Source organism: Artemia franciscana, chromosome 1 (assembly GCF_032884065.1).
Source record: "Artemia franciscana chromosome 1, ASM3288406v1, whole genome shotgun sequence".
Taxonomy (NCBI): domain Eukaryota; kingdom Metazoa; phylum Arthropoda; class Branchiopoda; order Anostraca; family Artemiidae; genus Artemia; species Artemia franciscana.
The window spans coordinates 52,418,074-52,439,232 of NC_088863.1; the positions used below are offsets into that span (position 1 = coordinate 52,418,074).

Below are 21,159 nucleotides of genomic sequence, written 5' to 3' on the forward strand. Positions count from 1 at the left end.
CAAACAATTTTCCCATAACCTCCTATCAACCATAATATAATCAATCACGCTAGTCTTCCCCGAACCAAAGCACGTAAAATCTCCCCTTTCATGATCTTTACCCACCCTTCCATTCAAAATTATCAACCGACCCTCACTACAAAAATTTATCAACTTATGGCCCCACCTATTTTTCCTCCTAGTTTCATCTTTGCTTGTCCTACATTTCGGACATCCGTTTCTTCCATACCATTCAACCATACTCTCCATACCTGATAAGCAAGGGTTGCCAAGATCCACCTGTATGTCTTCAACCTCCGTACTCGTACCCGTGTAGGCGTTGAAATCACCTAGTAATACAAAAAAATGGTCACTAAACAGCTCAACATAATTAACATACTCCTCAATTAATATGTCCCATGTATACTCATTCATATAAGAACTATTTTCAGGGGGTATATATACACAGCCTATAACATACCTCTTATCCCACATGGACATTTGTAACCACACAATATTTTCTGACGCACTCAATAGCCTATGGATGCTATCAAATATATCATCCCGGATCAATATCGCTATCCCCCCATAATGTCGACCATTACTCGATTTATTTCTCACTCTTTCAAAAACATTGTACCCTTCAACACTTAATGGGTTTTTCCCATCACTCCATGTCTCTACTAGTCCAACTATATCTTTCTTTTCATTATCAATACACGCTTCCTTCAACAGATTACTTAGTTTTGTCGCTGAAAACCCTTGAATATTCCAATGCACCATGCGTACTACCCTTTCACTAGAATTTTCACTATGGCCCCCCGTTTCCTATTCATCACCAGCAGTTACTATAGACCCTTGACTCGGCTGTTCTCTTGACACGCTTTCACCATCACTTGCCCTCACCTCAAGACCACTGCCATCCATTGGTGCTTCCTGGTTGAGCACTCCCACTAATCGTGACTTTCTGATAGGTTGATTTTGATCGTCACTTGGACTTATTATCCTAGCATGGTCGCGTTTGGCCCGTGGTTCAGGCCTCCCGGGCATCTTCAAAGCAACCGTATTTTTCGGTGTAATAAATGTCGTTGTGGTTCGAATATCCGTGTTTGGATCGTCCAATTCATGTTCATTGGCTGAAAAATATCCTTGCAAGCTACCTGTAGATTCTGCCCTGCTACGCGTTGGAGTCTCATGGTCAAGGGACTGACGGCTCTGACCTTGAAGCCTTCCCAAAGCTATCGGGACCATATCTCTAACACTCGGACCACTTACTTCAATTATTTTCTCATTCTCAAAATCATACGTCAAAATCTTGTCCTGTAAAATTAGCCTTACCCCCCTTAATTTAGCAGGCATATTTTTTGACCTAGCCTCCGCTAGCAGTGGTTTTAACTTATCTCGAGCCATACGCTCTCTTTCCGTGTAGTCAGGGGATATATACAACTTATGACGGCTAAATAGTCCAGAGGATCTCAACACCAAATCTCTCAGAGGCTTGCTAATAAATTTAATGACAACCGGGGGCACGCCATTATTTTTAGAGCGAAGGCGGAAAATATCCTTTATGTCTCGCCTCTCTAGATCCAAATTCGGGACAATTTCATTTAAGCATGACAAAATATCTGACGCTAGACTGGGTCCTCGACGTTTAGGGTCAAAATTGTATATAATCAAATTCATGTTCTTCAATTCTTTTTCAAGAAAATCTATCTTGGACTGGGTTTTCCGCAAATCTTTATTAACAGTCGAGCAGCTTAATGCCAGTCCCGCTATCTCCGATTTAATTGCTCTGTTGTTTTCCTCTACCTTGCGAGAAAATTCCGAAAAAATCGTCTTTAGGCCTTCAATTCCCTCAGCCAAAACCTCTATTTTATTTACTGAGGCTCTTAGACTTTGCATCTCCTTTATCAGTTGTTTTATACCTTCATCGCTCATCTTAGGGTATTAAATATTATGCCAAAATCTTACCTTCAATATGCCTTTCTTATTTACCCTCGTACCGGCCTTCGAGCTTTTCTCAAAAATTTTGTCTTTAGTGGCCAACAAAAACCAGATCAATCCAACTATATCCAAAGGCAATCGTTGCGCAATGAACTAACTATCCAAAAAGTTGAAAACTGGCCAAACAATAGAACTAGTTTAGATCTATATAGGTCAAAGACTGGATCAATACTGATTATTGATATATATTTAAACCCCCTCAGTCAAAAAATTCTTTTAACGCCTCCAACCTCTAGAAAATATTAGTCTAAGCAATTAACGCCACCATGGCAATATGTGGCTGGCATTTAGGTAGCCCTTAGTACCCCTCTAAATTCCTTAGACATTTTCCAGATACTTTCTTGTTAAAAATCATGCATTAGATACATTGGTTTCTGTTTTTGCAAAGCAACACTCCGTGATAAACCATATCAATTCACACTACTGTGCCACACTATGACTGACCCTCTAGCACTCCCTTATCATTCCTAAGACATTTTCCAGATATATTCTCGTTAAGAATCCTGCTTTAAGCCTATTGGTTCATGTTTCTGCAAGCCAACCCAATATGATACACCATCTAACTGTGTGACATCACTGTGTCACACTCTTACTGGCTCTCTGGCACCTTCTAACCCCCCTCATCATTCCTAAAAAAAAATTCAGAACTTTTAATGCTAAAAATTAGCATTAAATCCATTGGTTTACGTTTTTTGATAACCAACCCTCCATGACACACCATGTCATTTCAAACCATCGTGCCACAGTCTGACCGGCCCTCTTTAACACTAAGGAGCCCTTCATCATTCCTAAGACGGTTTTTAGATATTTTTTAAAAAGTGACAATCAATTCTACTTCTCCTCTTCTGTCGCTTCAACCGCTTACGATGGTTCCAGTTCCGATTCTGCTGTTTCCTACCCTGATTTCAGGTCCAACCTCCGGTCCCACCGATTCCAATTCCATTCCAATCCTGTCTCAATTCCAATGTCGGCTCTGTATCCACTACTTCTGCTCCCCCTCTCAAAATCCACAGGTCTGATTCCACCATTTTTCGGGAATTACCTGGATCTTGCAAGTTATTATCAAAATTTAGAATGGTTCTAGCAAACCTTGTCAGATATTATCAAATATCTTGCACTTCACTATTAAAAACTCTCCTGATACAACAAGAATCTTCTAAATTTCACAAGTTATAAAGGAAATTTCTTCAGCAACAATCAATACGCAACTGCTATTACCAAAATTACGCAATAAATAGACGCTCTCAAATTATGTTACCTATTACCGAAACTTAGCATAGTACCATCAAAATCGTGTCTGCTATTATCAAAATTATCAAATCTTGTCAAATATTATCAAAACCTTACATGATATTATCAAACTGATTCCAAGTATTACCAAAGTCTTGTATGATATTATCAAAATCTTCTCTGAAATTATGAAGAATCTTTCCCTAAATTATCAAAATTTTGATAGATATAATGAGCGTTCTCTATGGTAATATCAAAACTGCTCTCGATACTTTTAGATTTTGATAAAAACTTGCAAGGTTTACGTAATGCCCGAAAGAATTGTCAAAATATGTCACTAGACTTTGATGATACAGGACAAGATTTTGTAACATTTAACACGACTTGGTAATATCATAGAAGGCTTCGAAAATATCATTTAAGGTTGTGATGATATTTGACAAGATATTGTTAATCTTAATTATACAAGATTCGATTTTAATAGCACTATGTTAAGTTTCGTTAATAGGTAACATGATTTTGATAGCATCATATTAGATTTGTGTAGCAGCAGTCACTTTTTGGTTGTTGCTGAGGATGTTTCGTTAATAACTTGAGACTTCGGTAATACCATGTAAGATTTCGCAAATAAATTGCATGATTCTGATATTATCGTGAGTGGTTTTCATATTGCCATAGAATATTCTCTTTATATTAGTCGAGATTTGGATAACGTAGTGGAACATGTTTCATACTATCAGTAAAGATTTTTATAATATTATACAAGAGTTTGGAAATAGTTGGCAAGACTTAGATAGTTTCATGCAAGGTTTCGATAATATTTAAATGAGATTTTAATAGTCTTGATGATAGCAGCCACGATTTTAAGAGCAATATGTTAAGATTCGTTAACAGGCAATATTATTTGATAGCATCATATTAGATTTTGGTAATAGCAGTAAAGTTTTGATTGTTGCTGAAGATATTTCGTTAATAACTAGCGAGATTATGATAATATCATGTAAAATATTGGAACTTACTTGCATGATTTTAATAGTATCGTATTTGATTTTTATAATGCAAAAAACGATTCTTGTTATATCAGGAGAGATTTTGATAGCGTAATGCAAGATGTTTCATGATATCAGACAATATTTTACTAGACCCGTTCTGTATTTTGATAATAACTTGCAAGAATAATACAAGATACGATTTTGATAGCATTATGTTAAGTTTCGTTAATAGGTAACATGATTTTGATAGCATCATATTAGATTTGGGTAATAGCAGTCAAGTTTTGTTTGTTGCTGAAGATATTTCGTTAATAACTTCAGAGACTACGGTAATACCATGTAAGATTTCGCTAATAACTTGCATGGTTTTGATAGTATCGTGTGTGGTTTTGACATTGTCATAGAGGATTCTCTTTATATTATTCAAGATTTCGATAATGTAGTGGAATATATTTCATAGCATTAGAAACAATTCTTGATAATATTATGCAAGAGTTTGGAAATAGTTGGCAAGACTTAGATAGTTTCATGTAAGGTTTTGACAATATTCAAACGAAATTTTAATAATCATTATGACAGGAGATAAGATTCTAATAACAATATTTTAAGTTTCGTTAATAGGTAACATTATTTGATAGCATTATATTAGATTTTGGTAATAGCAGTAACGTTTTGATGGTCGCAGAAGATATTTCGTTAATAACTTGCGAGATTACGATAATACCCTGTAAAATATTGGTACTAACTTTCATGATTCTGATAGTATTGTGTTTGGTTTTCATAATGCAATACACGATTTCTGTCATATCAGGATGTTTTTTTTATATTGAAGTGCAAGATGTTTCATAATATCAGACAATATTTTACTTGAATCGTTCTGTATTTTGATAATAATTTGCTAGATTTAGGTAATGCCCGAAAATGAGGTGAATCGGAACTGTGAAAAAGAAGGGTGGAAGAAGTCTTGGGAAACTCGAACCACTGTAAGCGGTTTAGGGGGCATAAGCGGACGTGGTTATTACTTTATGAAAAAATATCTAAAAACTGTCTCAGGAATGAATAGGAGAATCAAATTGTGCCTGAGGGTTACACGGTGGTGTGAATTGATATGGTGTATCATGGAGAGTTGGTTTACTAAAAAGATGAACAAATGGATTTAATGCATGATACTTCACAAAAAAAAATCTGAAAAATGTCGTAGGAATGATGAGGGGTGCTAGAGAGTTCTACAGGGCAGTAATAAGGTTACACGGTGGTGTGAATTGATATGGTGTATCATGGAGAGTTGATTTACTAAAGAGATGAACCAATGGATCTAGTGCATGATATTCAACAAAGAAATATATGAAAAATGTCTTAGGAATGATAAGAAGATTCTAGAGAAAGCCAGAGGGCCAGTAATAGTGTAAAACGATGGTGTAAATTGAGACAGTGTGTCATGATCGGTTGGCTTGCAGAAACATAAACAAATAGGTTTAATGCATGGTGTTTCACAAGAAAATAATATTTCTTATACTATAATGTCTTAAAGTGTCTTAGGAATGCTGAGAAATTTCTAGAGGCCCCGTCATAAAGTGGCATAGTGGTGTAACTTGATGTAGTATATCACGGAAAGTTGGGTTGCAAAAGCATGAATCATTGGATTAAATGCCCGATTTTTAACAAGGAAATATCTGAAAAAGTGTTAGGAATTACGAGGGGTGGTAGAATGTGCCCGAGAGCCAGCAACATATTGCCATGGTGGCGTCAATTGCTTAGACTAACATTTTCTTGGGGTTAAAGTTAAGCTGGGGGGTCCTGAAAAAAATTTCGACTGAGAGGGAGTGAAATCTAAAGCTCAGTCAAAGAAATGAGATATTTTCATGAAAAGCCCACAAAATATTTTAATGTGGAGTAAATTTTCCCTCAAACGAGATTATTTGAAAGTTGAAGAGAAAATATTATTCAAATGTGGGCCTATCAACCGGGAAAGCATAGTCTTGGCTCAAAGAAACGAGGGATTTTCATTAAAAGGACTCAAAAATATCTTAATGAGGTTTAAATTCCTCTCTGGGATTTATTTAGATTTTATCCTTCATCAGCTTTTTTATGTTTTGTTTTTTCCATCTTTAGGTTTGAATTGCTTTTTTCTGTGTTTTACGAGGCAGCCACATATCGCCTTGGTGGCGTGAATTGCTTGATCTAGTGTCCTCTACAACTTAAAACTAGGGTGAGACGTGTGAGAAGAATTTTTGGAGTGAGGGGGTTGGGGTAAAATCTAACGCTTAGTCAAAGAAACGAAGTATTTTAATTAAAAGCCCTCAAAATATATTAATGGCTTCAATTTATCTCTTACGAGATCGTTTGAAATTTGAAGAGAAAATATTATTCAAATGGAGACTTGCTAAACCAGAATACATTGTCTTGGGTAAAAAAAAAAAAAAAACGGGGATTTTCGTTAAAAGTGCTCAAAAATATCTTAATGTGGCTTAAATTTACCTTTAATATCACCCGTTGTCTCTGGAGCTGGTTGGTTGGATTCCTACCTTTCTTTAATTCATGGTTCATTTTGCTTATATTTTATCCTTAATGAGCTTTTTTAGCATTTTGTTTTTTCGTTTGTTATTCTTTAACTGCTTTTTGTGTTTTAATAATGCTTGTAAATTTGATTTTATTTGTAAAATTTGCAAAAAAATCAGCGCCCTTTAGATGTATTGATTCAGGGTAAAACTTCGATACTTAAGCATTTACACAATGAAATATCTGAAGTCGATGCAATGTAACACCCACTATATAACTTATCCAATCTTTGTCATGTTAGAGCACTAGTGTAATGTAGCATGCAGATGTGCTCGATAGACAAAAACTCAATACCTTAAAAAACACGCGGCTTGGCAATGATGGTTAGGAAACATGCGAGCAATTTGATCGTTCTAGAAAGCAGGCAGGCAATTCTCTCGTATCATGTAAAATTTATTAGCCGAATCAAAATGTTAGAAAGACCTTTATAGTCTAGATGTCAAATTCACAGTTACATTGAGGGGAATCCCTTTCGAATCCTAATATGGACAAACAATCTTTGGAATATAAAAGTTCCCTGAGAAAAATATTGTGAAAGATAATTAAATCTCTTAAAGTCTTATGTAACATCCCACGTGGACATCGTCATTACATAGCACCTATATGTGCGCTACCATTACGTCATTCCCAATAAATCCAGAAAGTCACGTGAGATTATCTCAGCCCCAATAAATCTAGCAAGGCACGCAAGATTGCGTCACATCCCAGGTGTGCACCGTTATTACGTAAAACCCACTTGTGTGTTCCCCTTAGTTACAACCCGGATTTCCACGTTTTACTGTCGGTCTCGTAAGTCCTATTACGTAACACCCAAAACCTATTACATACCAAACAAAGGGAACCCTCCCTATTATACAACAGACATCTGCATGTCTTAGAAAACATTTCCCTATGATGTGACAACCAAACCGTCTTTGGTAACATTCACCTGCGTCTCGAGGGGATCGAAGGGATACCTAGCCACTTGTATGGACGCTCTGGGGGAACTGGCCACTTGTATTACGAGGGTACTGGCCACTTAGAAGCAGTGGGGGATACTACCCACTTCTGATCCTTTGGAGTGTTTTTTTTCACGGTGGAAGGAGGACATCATCGGCAATTTTATTTAGCCACATCTCTTGTTACTAAAAAGGTAATATATCTTGAATTGTTCCCTCGAATGTATTGTCAACTATATTGTTATGGTCAAGGATCTGACATGACCACCAATCGAGAAAAGAAGAAGAGGAAGGAAAATCATTGCAGCGTTATCAGTTTTAGTATTAAGTAAAAAAACAAGTTTTTTAACTGAAAGTAAGGATTGACATTAAAACTGAAAATGAGCATAAATTATTCCATTTATGAAAGAGGCTGTCCCCTCCTCAACACCCGCTCTTTACACTAAAGATTGCCTTTTTGTCACAATTCTACTTTTTAAAGTAATAAAAAAAAACTTTAGCAGAAAGAGCGGAGCGTTGAGGAGAGGAAAGTCCCTTTCATATACGGAATGTTCGTTTTGAGTTTTAATGTCGTTCCTTACTTTCAATTAAAAACATAGTTTTTTTATTTAATTTATGGACGTTTTTCAACTAATACAAGTTCAAATTTGGCTCACCGTCCATGAACAATTTAAACTGAATTTACATATTTATCTTGGCCAAATTTTCGCCCGTGAAACATTTCCTCTAGAAAGTTTTCCTTCAGAAATTACCCTCTCAAAGTGAAAAACTTATCGTAAAAAACTAAAATTACTTATTATGTGTATGAGGGGGCTGTCCCCTCATAAATGCCGGGAAATCTGGCTCCCCCTCCATGGAACATTCCTTCCCCTCACGGAAAACTTCTCCATATAAAGTTTTCAACCACATAAAATCCCCTTCCCATCATGAAAGTTACACATAGTCAATTCCATTTTAGCTGAAAATTGACACGGGAAAATGTCTTGCGGACGATTCCGGTTGAAATTTTTTTCTTAGCCAGATTTTATTAGAGAAGGACTTTAATTTCTGAATGTGCTTAAAATTATGTGGACATCCCCCTCCCGGCAAAATTTTCCTTACAAATATCCCCCGACCCCTAGTAGATAGATGCTCCCGCAGAAAATTCCCTTTGGTGAATTTATCCTGTGGTAAACTCCCCCATGAAAAATTTATCCCGTGGAAAATCCCCCACCTAAGGAAAGATATTCGAGACAATTCCAAACCGGTAAATATTTCCCCCAGGAAAATCAAGTTAATATCTCCATATGTAAAATGGAGTCGGCAAAGAGAAAGTAAGACAAATAAAAAAAAAATGTATAAGAGTCTTGGCAAATCCCCCAGTGTAACAATTTCCCTTGGATATTTCACTCCCCCCACTGGAAACTTCCATTCGCACGGAAAGTTTTCCCTGTAGAAAATCTTCCATAGCAGAAAAGCCTCCCCCTTCGCCAGAAAATGTCTGTATGCTTCCCAATAAGAAATACTACACGTAAACAATGGATAACTTTCCTGACTTACAAACCATTCCCCAGGGTCTATGGGGGGTAATGTTCTCCTCAAAAACATGGTTACTGGGCTTTTCAACTATACTTAAAAAAGGGCTCTCTCAATTTGGATCGGTTGATTTTTTAGGAGAAAAGGAGGGTCGGAGGGGGCCAGTTAAAAAGAGTACTAGAACTTCTAACTGCTGTTCAAATGAGCCCTTTCTTAATAAACTAGGACTACTAGTTTGTTGTGATCAACCAGGGGCAAAACAAACAAGAAGAAAAACAAATAAACGCGCATCCGTGATCTTTCTTCTGGAGAATGTTGAATACGAAATTCAACATTTTTTTAGATGTAGCTTGAAACTTTTACATCAGGGTTCTCCAGTAAGCTGAATCAAAGGGTTTGATTTTCATTGAGGTTCCTTGACTTTTAGGGGGTGCTTCCCCCCTTTTTCAAAAATCAGGCAAATTTTCTTCAGGCTCATAGCTTTTAATACGTGCTAAACATGATGAATCTTATATATTTGTGAATAAGGTGAATATAATATATTTGTGAACTGTGAATAAGGAGTGACCCGGCTCAATAGTAACCGAAACTCTGAAAAACGAAATTTTAATATCAATAGTTACATCAAAAGACTCGCATTTTAATGCTGATTTTAAATATATAAGTTTCATCAAGCTTAGTCTTACCCATCAAAAGTTACGAGCCTGAGAAAATTTGCCTTGTTTTAGAAAATAGGGGTAAACACCTCCTAAAAGTCATAGAATATTAACGAAAATAACACCATCGGCTTCAGGGTATCAGAGAACCCTACAGTAGAAGTTTCAAGCTCCTGTCTGCAAAAATGTGGAATTTTGTATTTTTGTCACAGATCACGGATGTGTGTTTATTTGTTTGTTTTTTGTTGTTTTGTTTTTTCCAGGGGTGATGGTATCGACCCAGTGGTCCTAGAATGTTGCACGACGGCTCATTCTAACGGAAATTAAAAGTTCTAGCGCCCTGTTTAAGTGACAAAAAAATTGAAGAGTACCTAAGCCCCCTTCTACGCTCATTTTTTCCCAAAGTCACCGGATCAAAATTCTGAGATAGCTATTTTTTTCAACATAGTCAAAAAACTAAAAAGTATGTCTTTGGGGGTTGTAGTCCCCGTGGGAGGGACTACAAGTTACAAACTTTGACCAGTGTTTACACATATTAATGGTTATTGGAAAGTGTACAGACACTTTCAGGGGGATTTTTTTGGTTGGGGGGAGGGGCTTAGTGGACGGGGTTATACGGAGGGGACTTTGCATGGAGGAATTTGTCATGGGGGAAGAGAATTTCCATGAAGGGGCGCAGGATTTTTTAGTATTTTTATAAAGAGCAATGAAAAAAATATGAAAAAGTTTCTTCAGCTGAAAGTAAGGAGCAGCATTAAAACTTATAACGAACAGAAATTATTACGCATATGAGGGGTTCACCTCCTCGTAGTACCTCGATCTTTACGCTAAAGTAATTTTATTAATTTCAACTATTTCTTCTACGGCCTTTGTGATTCAGGGATCATTCTTAAGGAATTGGGATAAAATTTAAGCTTTAATATCAAGAGTGAGGTATTGACGAGGGGGCGAACCCCCTCATATACGTAATAAAAACATATAAATTTAGAAGTTCGTTACGTAAGTTAATTCGTAAGTTACGTGTATTTTTACTAATAAAAATGTTCGTAAAATTAGAAGTTCTAGTTGCCTTTTTATCTCAAAATCGTCCGAGCAAAACTATGAGAAAGGCATTTAGCTAAAAAAATAAATAAAAAGCAAATTTCATTTTAATTAATCATGTGCGGAGAGCCAAAATCAAAACATGCATTAATTCAAAAACGTTCAGAAATTAAATAAAAAAAAGGTTTTTTTTTAACTGAAAGTAAGGGGCGACGTTAAAACTTAAAACGAACTGAAATTACTTTGTATATGAAAGGGGTTGTTCCCTCCTCAGCGCCCCACTCTTTACGCTAAAGTTTTTTGCTGCTTTAAAAAGTAGAGTTGAGAAAGAGTCAAACTTTAGCGTAAGGAGCGGGGTGCTGAGGAGGGAACAGCCCCTTTCATATATGGAATAATTTCTGTTCGTTTTAAGTTTTACTGTCGCTCCTTACTTTCAGTTAAAAAAACTTGTTTTTTTTATTTAATCAATATAATAAGCCAATCCTTTTGATATATCTATTTATATCAAAATTCCGTTATTTAGAGTTTCAGTTGCAATTGAGCCGCATCGCTCCTTACTTACAGTTCGTTACCACGAACTGTTTGATATGAATTCTCTGGCATTGAATTTAGTAGTGAAGGCAGACCTTATCACTTCTTTGGATTGTTTCTCACATTTTGTTAAATCAAACGATTGATGAAAGTTTTTTAATTAAAATTTCTCTCTGTGGACGATTCAAATTAGCGTGAACATCCATAGGCTTACCAGCCTATGCGAACAGTTTGAGGTTATTGTTAAGATTCGAGCAGGCAGCCGATACGCATAATATTTTCGAGCTACAAGAGCTCGGGAGGAGGGGGTTTTCTTCTAGGTAATAAGTATTTTTTCCCCTACGGTAGAATATAGTATGCCTTATCAGTGTTGCCAGGCATTTCCACCATTTGGGCACTATTTTCGGGTACTTCTACATTGATATTTTCCGATAATCAATTTTTTTCAAAATTTCACCTCTGCACATTTTCCCTAGAGCACACCCTATGTCTTGAGCACACTTGAGCATCATCTGGGCATTGTGAGCGTTAGAATATTGACAACTACTCGAGAAAAACTGACAACTCGAGTACTGAGTACTAAAATACGAGGAATTAGGATGGAGCGGACTTCATCGCATTTTGAGGTAAACAAATAAAGATATAAACTACGTTAACTAATTTTGTCGACCAAATTTTTGAGGTATGCACTGTTCGCTTATAATACGAAACTTCTTTGCATTTTTTCAGAAAAATATGTATTTATTTAGTGTACTTCATTAACTTTACGATGAATGAAATCTTACTTTATTTTTAGATTTAGGCATATGTGTGGGAAATCATTCCAGATGGAAGGGCAAAATTGGAAAATGACAAATAAATAAAAAAGAAAGAAAAAACAGGCAAATGATTTGGTGGAATATAAGAAACTAGGGAATTTTTTAAAGAATGTTTAACATTTGGTGAGGAGAGGGTCTTTGCCACGGAACCCCTATTCTCTACATAGCTGCATGTTTATATTTTTTACAGATCTTGTCAGTCAACAGAATCAAATTTTTTCGGTCGAACTGCGAAAGCTATTTTGAAATTTTTTAATCAGACTTGTTATATTGCATAATAGCTTATATTTCATAATCCACTCCTCTGAATCTCTTTTTAGGTAGAGAATAAAATTTAATTACTGTATTTGGCAAGACTGTGCTGACACCTATTTCTTTAAAGCAGAATGAAATTAGTGCATTGAGTTTTTTATACTCGCAACATTGTGGAAAGGAATGACGCAGACACTTGTTCGAAAAAGAAGAGGAGAAAACTACCGGACTGCAAACAAAAAAAAATTGAATTTGATTTCAGAGAAAGCAAAATATAAAATAAGTTGTCTTCTGAATGCTTTGACACTGTATTCGACAATTATATCTGGCAGACAAAATCAGTTTCAAATAGATCTGAAATAATTAAACGTAATAAAAATATTCTTACATAATAAAAAATAATAGAATAGTGTAATTACACAATTAAAACAATGTGATAAAATAAAACAATAGATTCATATTGAAGAAACATTTTAAAATACAGTATGTACAATTGGAATCTGAATCTCACTTAAATAAGGTTCAGTCATGAACACCCTTCATTCTCAGGCCATATCCAATATTTTTATCGTGGGTAGGGTTATTTTTCGTGGGTGGGGAAGTAACTAAAATTTATTTTAAAACGCATTGAAATTTGTGTATATACATATTTGTTACTCCTTTATTAATTGGACAAAAATTTCAACTGGATTTAAACCTGGTGACCCCTCCCTTGGTTTCTTGATTCCACGTAGTCACACTATAGATCTGCATTCGCAGTTTATAAATGGGGTGTATGCAAGTTTATTTACGTTTTCAAGGGTGTGAAGGGCATCCAACCTATCTGTTCTGCAGGTTTTGATGAATTTCTGAGGGATATTGTGTAGAAACAGGGAGTAGATAGAGAAAAGGTAACTTTAAACTGAAAATGACGAAACCATTTTTTTGCTATGGTCTTTATTTCAGAACTTTAATTTTTGTAAATGGCTTGAATAAAAAAGGAATTATTTTTGGAATATAAAATTCCCTCAACAAAACGATCACCAGAACAAGGATGCCATCCCATAAGATACATTTTAAGAAAAAGGAGAAAAAAGGCACTTTTGATGTGAAAGTACTTGGTATGGTGTCTATGCTCAGTAGATCAAAGCGATATAGTCAACTAAAAACTTAAGGTTAAATTTTAAGCTTTTTTCGGCTTCAAAAAAAACTAATGTACATGAAACGGGGCGAAATCCCTACACTGCCCCTTGTTTTCATTTCTGCTTTGTAACAGTATTTAGGGTTCAGTTATTGCAAAATGATGGAAATAAAAATTTAGATGAAAAACAACCATAATTATATGCGGATAAAAAGAAGGGAAAGGAGAATAAAAGAATGGTAATAATCAAAAATTTATTTTACAATATAAAATTATTCTTCTTATAAATGCTTTTACAAAGTGAGCAGCCTACTTTCCATAAAAATTTTGGAAATTAGCTTTTTAAAATGCAGCAGATGGAGGGATGGCATTTGCAAAACTTATGAATAAAATTTTAGGTGTTTTCCATTTCATCAATTTTTAGCAAGGGAATAAACAGGTTATTTTTTACCTGTTTATACAAACGAAGCTGTGTATTCAAAGTTCCTAGCTGCGTTTGCTAATTTCGTTAGTAATAATGAGATTGTTTCTATTTTGTGTTTTTTGACAAAGAAGTTTTTTTTCGGTTTTATGTTATTGATGAAAACTTTGAATGGGGAATCGGGTGGTATATTTGTTTTTTTTTTTTTTTTTCTTAGCTGCTGTCTGTCTTATAATTAAACTTAAGTCAATAATTTTAAATGCGATGCTAGAAAAAAAATATGTACATAAAAATAAAATTAAAAAATACACATGAGCGAAAAGGCGTGCACAAACTCCCTCAATTTTGAATAAAAAATTCTGATAAGACTTAGAATCTACTGATAAATGCTCTAGAAAACATAAAACTGTATGACAAATATCATAACTTGAATATTTTTGCAGTAGGCTAATAAATATTTTGTACATTTTCAATCCATTTTCTACCCGAGAATTGGGTTTGTTCAGATTGGTTAAAACTTGTTTCCAGAATATGGCTTTTAGAGTGTCTTTAAACTACCCAAAATTTGCATCTTAATTCGGATAAAAGCATATACAAGAAAGAATACCTAAATACGGATATTTTGCAAATGCTGATAGGGTGAATTCTTCTCCTTGAGATTGTTCAAAATTTATCTGGGGCCGATATAGCTTGGCTAGCAGAAATAACTATGTTGTATGAACAAAAGGGCTATAAATCAAAGCTTTCAATAGAAGAGACGAGGAGGAGTGTACGCAGCTGTGTAGCCTCAGGCACTTTTGTGTCTCAGTGAGTTGTCTGTTGTAGTAGTAATTGAAGTTAGAAACTCTAATAAATTTAGGCCAGTTTCTGGAATGAATCTCCAACGGTATCCCGGCACTAAATGGTTGAAGCCATGTGCGACAAAAAAAAAACTTAATAAAAAAAGAATAAAATAAAAAGGACCTTAGATCAACGCCAAATCAAAGATGTGTCTACTTCACTAATAAGAAAACGAATGGCAATTTGTGTTAGCATTTAGGAGCTAACAAACTTTGCGTTTCCATTTTCTCAATCTCTTTTAATAATATTGGCATTTATATGATCTAGCCATAGAAATATACACATACATCTTTCTTGCACTAGATTACCTTCTTTTTTTTTTATTTAAGACTGAACCCACTCTACAAAGGTCAAACTTTTGGAGCCTTCCTCAAGCGTTAAATCTGCGCATTTATCATTATTTAAAAAAAATTAGAAACGAAGATGTCAAAACGATAAAAGAGTGTTCTAAGGGTGAATTAGATAAATTTTACTGAACATCGTATGAAGGCACAATACGTAAAATGCTGTAAAAATAATGAATAAGCCGTATAAAATCTTGAGGTTTCGTGGAGTAGTGGGGACACGTTCAAAACCAGGAACGACACACTGATTGGAGATTTTTGAGTATGATTTCATTTTTGCAACCTAATAGCACTGACAAAGTGGGGGTACCCTTATGGGTTTACCAGAGGCATGCAAAGTGTTCTGCAAGACAGATATTGCAGTAATTACCACGAATATAGTTTTGTAAGGAAGGAACAGTGGCGATGAACTTCTATATTCTAAAGAATCAAGTGCCATTTAGAAGTACGCCTAAGATGTATGCAACAAACAAGAGAAATAAAATGCAAGGTAAAATTTAATCCAATGGGAATAGTCTTCTCCGTATCCTTTCAAGTTATTCTTATGTCAAACAGTGCCAAGTTCATATCAATAGCATCGCATTGCCAGCTAAAAACAAACAGAAACCATCCTATACATTAAGGATGACTTGCTTAAAGCACCCACCGTTTACACTTTTATTGATCTCCAAAAAACGTTTGATCTTGTTAATTATTAAATAAAAAAAAAACAAGTTTTTTAAATGAAAGTAAGGAGCGACATTAAAACTTAAAACGAACAGAAATTACTCCGTATATGAAAGTGGCTTTTCCTTCTCAACGCCCCGCTCTTTACGCTAAAGTTTGACTCTTTCTCTTAACTCTACATTTAAAAACAGTAAAAAAAACTTTAGCGTAAAGAGCGGGGCATTGAGAAGGAAAAGCCCCTTTCATATACGGAGTAATTTCTGTTCGTTTTAAGTTTTAATGTCGCTCCTTACTTTCATTTAAAAAACTTGTTTTTTTTTATTTAATTTCTGAACGTTTTTGAATCGATGCATGTTTTGATTTTGGCTCTCCGCAGAGGAATAACTAAAACGAAATTTGTATATTTATTTTTTTTTTGGCTAAATGGCTTTCTCATAATTTTGATCGAATGATTTTGAGAAAAAAAGAGCGGGGGAGGAAGCCTAGTTGTCCTCCGATTTTCGGTTAATTAAAAAGCAACTAGAACTTTTAATTTTTTACAAATCTTTTTATAAGTAAAAGATACACATAACTTATAAATTAGCTTACGTAAAGAACTTTTGTAGTCTTATGTTTTTATTACATATATGAGGGCGTTCGCACCCTCGTCAGTACCTCGCTCTTTACACTAAAGCTTAAATTTTGTCCCAATTCATTAAGAATGACCCCTTAATCACAAAAGCCGCAGAATAAATAGTTGAAATTACTAAAAATACTTTAGCGTAAAGAGCGAGGTATTAGGAGGAGGTGAGCCCCTCATCTGGGTAATAATTTCTGTTCGTTTTAAGTTTTAATGCTGCTGCTTACTTCCAGCTGAAAAAACTTTTTCATTGTTTTTTTTTAAGTAATGCTAGTAAATGCTGCGCTCCCTTCATGGACATTTTCTTCCCCCATGACAAATTCCTCGATGGAAAGTTCCCCCAGCATATCCCCCTCTTCTCAACCCCTAACTCTAACCAAAAAAATCCTCCTGAAAACGCCTGTACACTTCCCAATAACCATTACTATATGCAAGCACTGGTCAAAGTTTTGAAATTGTAACCCCTCCCACAGGGACTGTGGGGGAGTAAGTTGTCCCCGAAGACATAGTTATAAGGTTTTTCGACTACGCTGAATAAAATGGCTATCTCAGAATTTTGATCCGCTGACTTTGGAAAAATAATTAGCGTGGGAGGGGCCTAGGTGCCCTCCAATTTTTTTGGTCACTTAAAAAGGGCACTAGAACTTTTCATTTCCGTTAGAATGATCCCTCTCGCAACATTCTAGGACAACTGGGTCGATACGATCACCTCTGGAAAAAAAACAAAAAAAACAAACAAATAAACACGCATCCGTGATCTGCCTTCTGGCAAAAAATATAAAATTCCACATTTTTGTCGATAAGAGCTTGAAACTTCTACAGTAGGGTTCTCTGATACGCTGAATCTGATGGTGTGATTTTCGTTAGGATTCTATGACTTTTAGGGGGTGTTTTCCCCTATTTTTTAAAATAACGCAAATTTTCTCAGGCTCGTAACTTTTGATAGGTACGATTAAACTTGATGAAACTCATATATTTAAAATCAGCATCAAAATGCGATTTTTTTGATGTAGCTATTGGTACCAAAATTTCATTTTTTAGACTTTTGGATACTATTGAGCCGGGTCGCTCCTTACTACAGTTTGTTACCACGAACTGTTTGACAATGTATTAGTTCAAAAACTTGTCACTCAATTCAATATTGACCTTTTACTGGCCAAACTAGTTACCTCATTCTTGTTAAACTGATCACAACTAGTCAGATACTAGAATCATAATTCAAATCCTCTCCCCGTTCATAACGGAGCATCCCAAGGTACTCTCCTAGATCCACTCCTTTTTTTTCAGTTATGATAGAAGTCTTGCTAAAAAAATTCCTTGACAGATGGAAATGACCTTACGGTTGCTGAAACCTGCTGTAGAAATTCAATGAGTAGCCCTATGAACATCCTTATTAACATTGCGAATGATGTCTTGGAATTAAACAACAGAGTAAACCCCTTCTAAATTCTATGAAAATGCCAATTGTTTTCCTGAAATTCCAACCTCTATTTCTTAATCTTATATCTCCTGAAATTTCTGCAGCCTCCTTGGATATACTTGGTGCCACAATTTCACCTTCTTCAAATAGGATATCCATACTAATAATATTATTCACAAAAATATTGCGTCTATCTCCTTCCTTAAGCCCTTGAATAAACTTTGTACCCCCCTTCCCATTCCTTATGAAATTGTACCTCCTTTGTCGACCCATGTCTTGAATATGCTTGTCTGTATTGGCACCTGGCATTTCGCGGGACGAGTCAGATAAAATTGAATAAAAAAAAGAGCCTTGCGAATAATTTTCAAGTAGTGAAGTTCTATACTCTTTTCTTCTAAAAAACAGTAAGATTAGAAATAATTGGGTGCAGGAGCTTTAAATAGTGCCTTTGTTTTTCAAATAATACAATTCAAAACCCTCGAGCGGCAAATAATTCCCCGAGAAGAACTCTCCGTCGAAACCTTGCCCACTTGGGCCGTCTCTCAGACTGTTCTTATACTGTTTCCCCTTCACTGCTTGATTTTAAGATACAAAAATAAGTTATTCTTTATATTGAGGAAAAAATGGAGAAAACATCCAACTAATTTACTGTTCTTGTTTTTTATCTGTTTATGTTTAGCACATTTTAAAGAAGAAAGCACTGGGTTATATTCCCCAATAAGCATAACCTAAATCCCTCAAAATCAGATTATGTTTACGCCTCTCTAAAATAGTATTGAAAAAAGTTTATTAATTATTTGTAAAAAGGATATCGGCACTAAACCCAAAGTAAGGAGAAGTCCTCATGATACACATTATTAATATATAATTTAAATCTTTAAAAAAAGCCCCCTTCGTGGGAGCTTTTCATGAGAACCCATAGGCTTCAGCTTTTATTGTCTGACATTTAAACGTTCACTCGAGGTTGATTTTTTTTTCTTTTTTTTAGTTCTGATAAATTCAGAGTCCTGGTAAAGGGTATAGATTAAGATTACGATCATGATAGGTGAGGCCGAATCAAAGTACTTCGTTGTGGTTCAACGACCAGATTTTGCCCTTAGTTTAAGGATAACAAATCAGAAGAGTTCAAGTGAAGGCGATTGTAAATAATGTCTTTTAAGGTGATTTAAAATCTGATTAAGAATTAGACTAAGGCGAAATTATTGCCTACCATTAATCACTTGAACGGCTATACAGTAGATGCGCCACGTGAATTACACCCCTACCTTATTTGATTTCTTTTCTTTCCACTATTTTCAGCTTTAGAATTACAATATTTTCAGGAAAAGCTTGCCATTCTGGAAAAGTCTTGTGAAGGAAATTTTGTGTCTGGTTTTACAAGAAATTTCAATACTTACTACATGTGTTATTTGGCCACTGTAGAAGCTGGCATACGAATCATTTTGCCTCATCTTTTCATCGCGAGCTCGTTTTATTCTTTGCATTAATGGAGTTCCTACAACTTCAGGCTCTGGTCGCCGTACCGGTTCCAGGGGGCGGAAAAATGCACCGAAAACTGCGCAATTTAAAATGATTCCTAGAAAAGACTTTTGCTTAGTAACAAACTGCCAATTTTTGAATATGGAACGTTTCCAGTCCTAATGGAAAGGAAACAATTATATTACCGGCAACTTTGAGACTATGGCGTAAATATTACTTATTAATTGTGTATAAGTGCTAGGAAATTCTCAAAAGTCAAAAACTTTGGCTATTTACCAGATCATTAATAGGTGGTAGGGATCATATGACCTTTGAATTATGTAAACGACCCAGCACTCCCTTTAATTTAAAATCGGTTATTCTAATTTTCATGTTTACTAGACTAGGTTTCTTTTTTTTAAATAACCCTCTCTCGCCAAAAATCCTTTCTTGCTGGTTCAGGGATGCTTCCACTCTTGGCGAGAAGCCTTTAAACTATATGATTGTTTGTTTGCTTTTCTAGACAATTATAATATAAAGTCAACAACCCAAACTTTGACACTCTCCAAAAAATGGCATCGGATCAAAAAAAAGAAAATAATACTAAAAAGAAACATGTACCATAAAAACTGCTATGGTTAAAAACCCTGGGGTATAACCCTGTGGATGGGTATCAGTGATATATAATTGTTTTCTTTATTTCCTCCACTGCTAGCGAAGGACTAGAAAATTATAGGGAATTATTTAAGGGTTTGTTTTAAAAATGCTATATCCATATCCTCCTGTATTTAGCAAAACACTATATTTGAAATAAAATCTATTTTGACAAAAAACTGCATCTTCGTATAGGATGATGAGTGAAGTCGTAATCGTAGGTTACCACCATAGGCGATGTCATAGTAAAACTATGTTTAGAGGTCAACTTAAACGACGTCGGTACCAATATAAAAGGTTTTCTAACAAAGTCAAAGAGGGCTTATTTTTAAGCGAATTGCTAGTTTTACGTACTTTTGTATTTATAGAAAAAACTAACTCGAACCCATCGTAACCGAATTTTTATAGCAAACAATATAAAATAACACAAGTAGGGTGAAGCTTCTCTCCGGGGTATTATTTGAGTTATGGGTGAGTCTATGATGCCATACTTGAGTGACTTCCCTGCCTGAACGCTGCAGTTCATTCTTTACTATTCCAACTAAAAAAAAACTGAAGGCTTTTTCTCATGTGTTATATAAATCATTCAATTAACCAAGATAGTGCCAGCCTATTACTTCTAGTGCATAGCGATGATGACCACCAGCTTTGGCATAAAAATCCCCACATAAAGCAAGAATATATAGTAAAATATTCTGAATTGGTTTAGTCACTGAATAAAATCGGTTGCAGTTTTTTAACGCCACCGCGTTTTTCCGCCACCTTTTAGTTCAGGTAGGTCAGGATAGACATAGAGACATAAACATAAGAACAGACACATAAATAAGAACAGACATAGACATAGAAATGGACAGAGACACAAATATATACAAAAACATAGACATAGATATAGACATAGACATAGACTAACCTGTCTATTTTGATCCAACTAATCTTCTTGATGATTCAAGATGTCAATGATGATTGATTCAAGAAGGGTGGCGGAAAAAATATGGTGGCGTTAAGGCACCCAATTCATAAAACCATTCAAAAAGCAATAATATCATGTTTAGGTCCTTTTTTTAATATAGCCTATATTCCAAACATTTACGTTCTATGACAA

General features: G+C 35.2%; 1 protein-coding gene across 1 annotated transcript in view; it reads right to left on the minus strand.

The window, feature by feature from the left end:
* Positions 1-21,159, minus strand: part of LOC136031230 (monocarboxylate transporter 10-like) — a 116,359-nt gene that overhangs the window by 82,778 nt on the left and 12,422 nt on the right. Inside the window, exon 2 of the mRNA XM_065710629.1 lies at positions 19,343-19,521. Within this exon, the coding sequence (XP_065566701.1) occupies positions 19,343-19,429 (87 nt within the window). The 5' untranslated portion in view covers positions 19,430-19,521. The remainder of the gene's footprint in view (positions 1-19,342; positions 19,522-21,159) is intronic.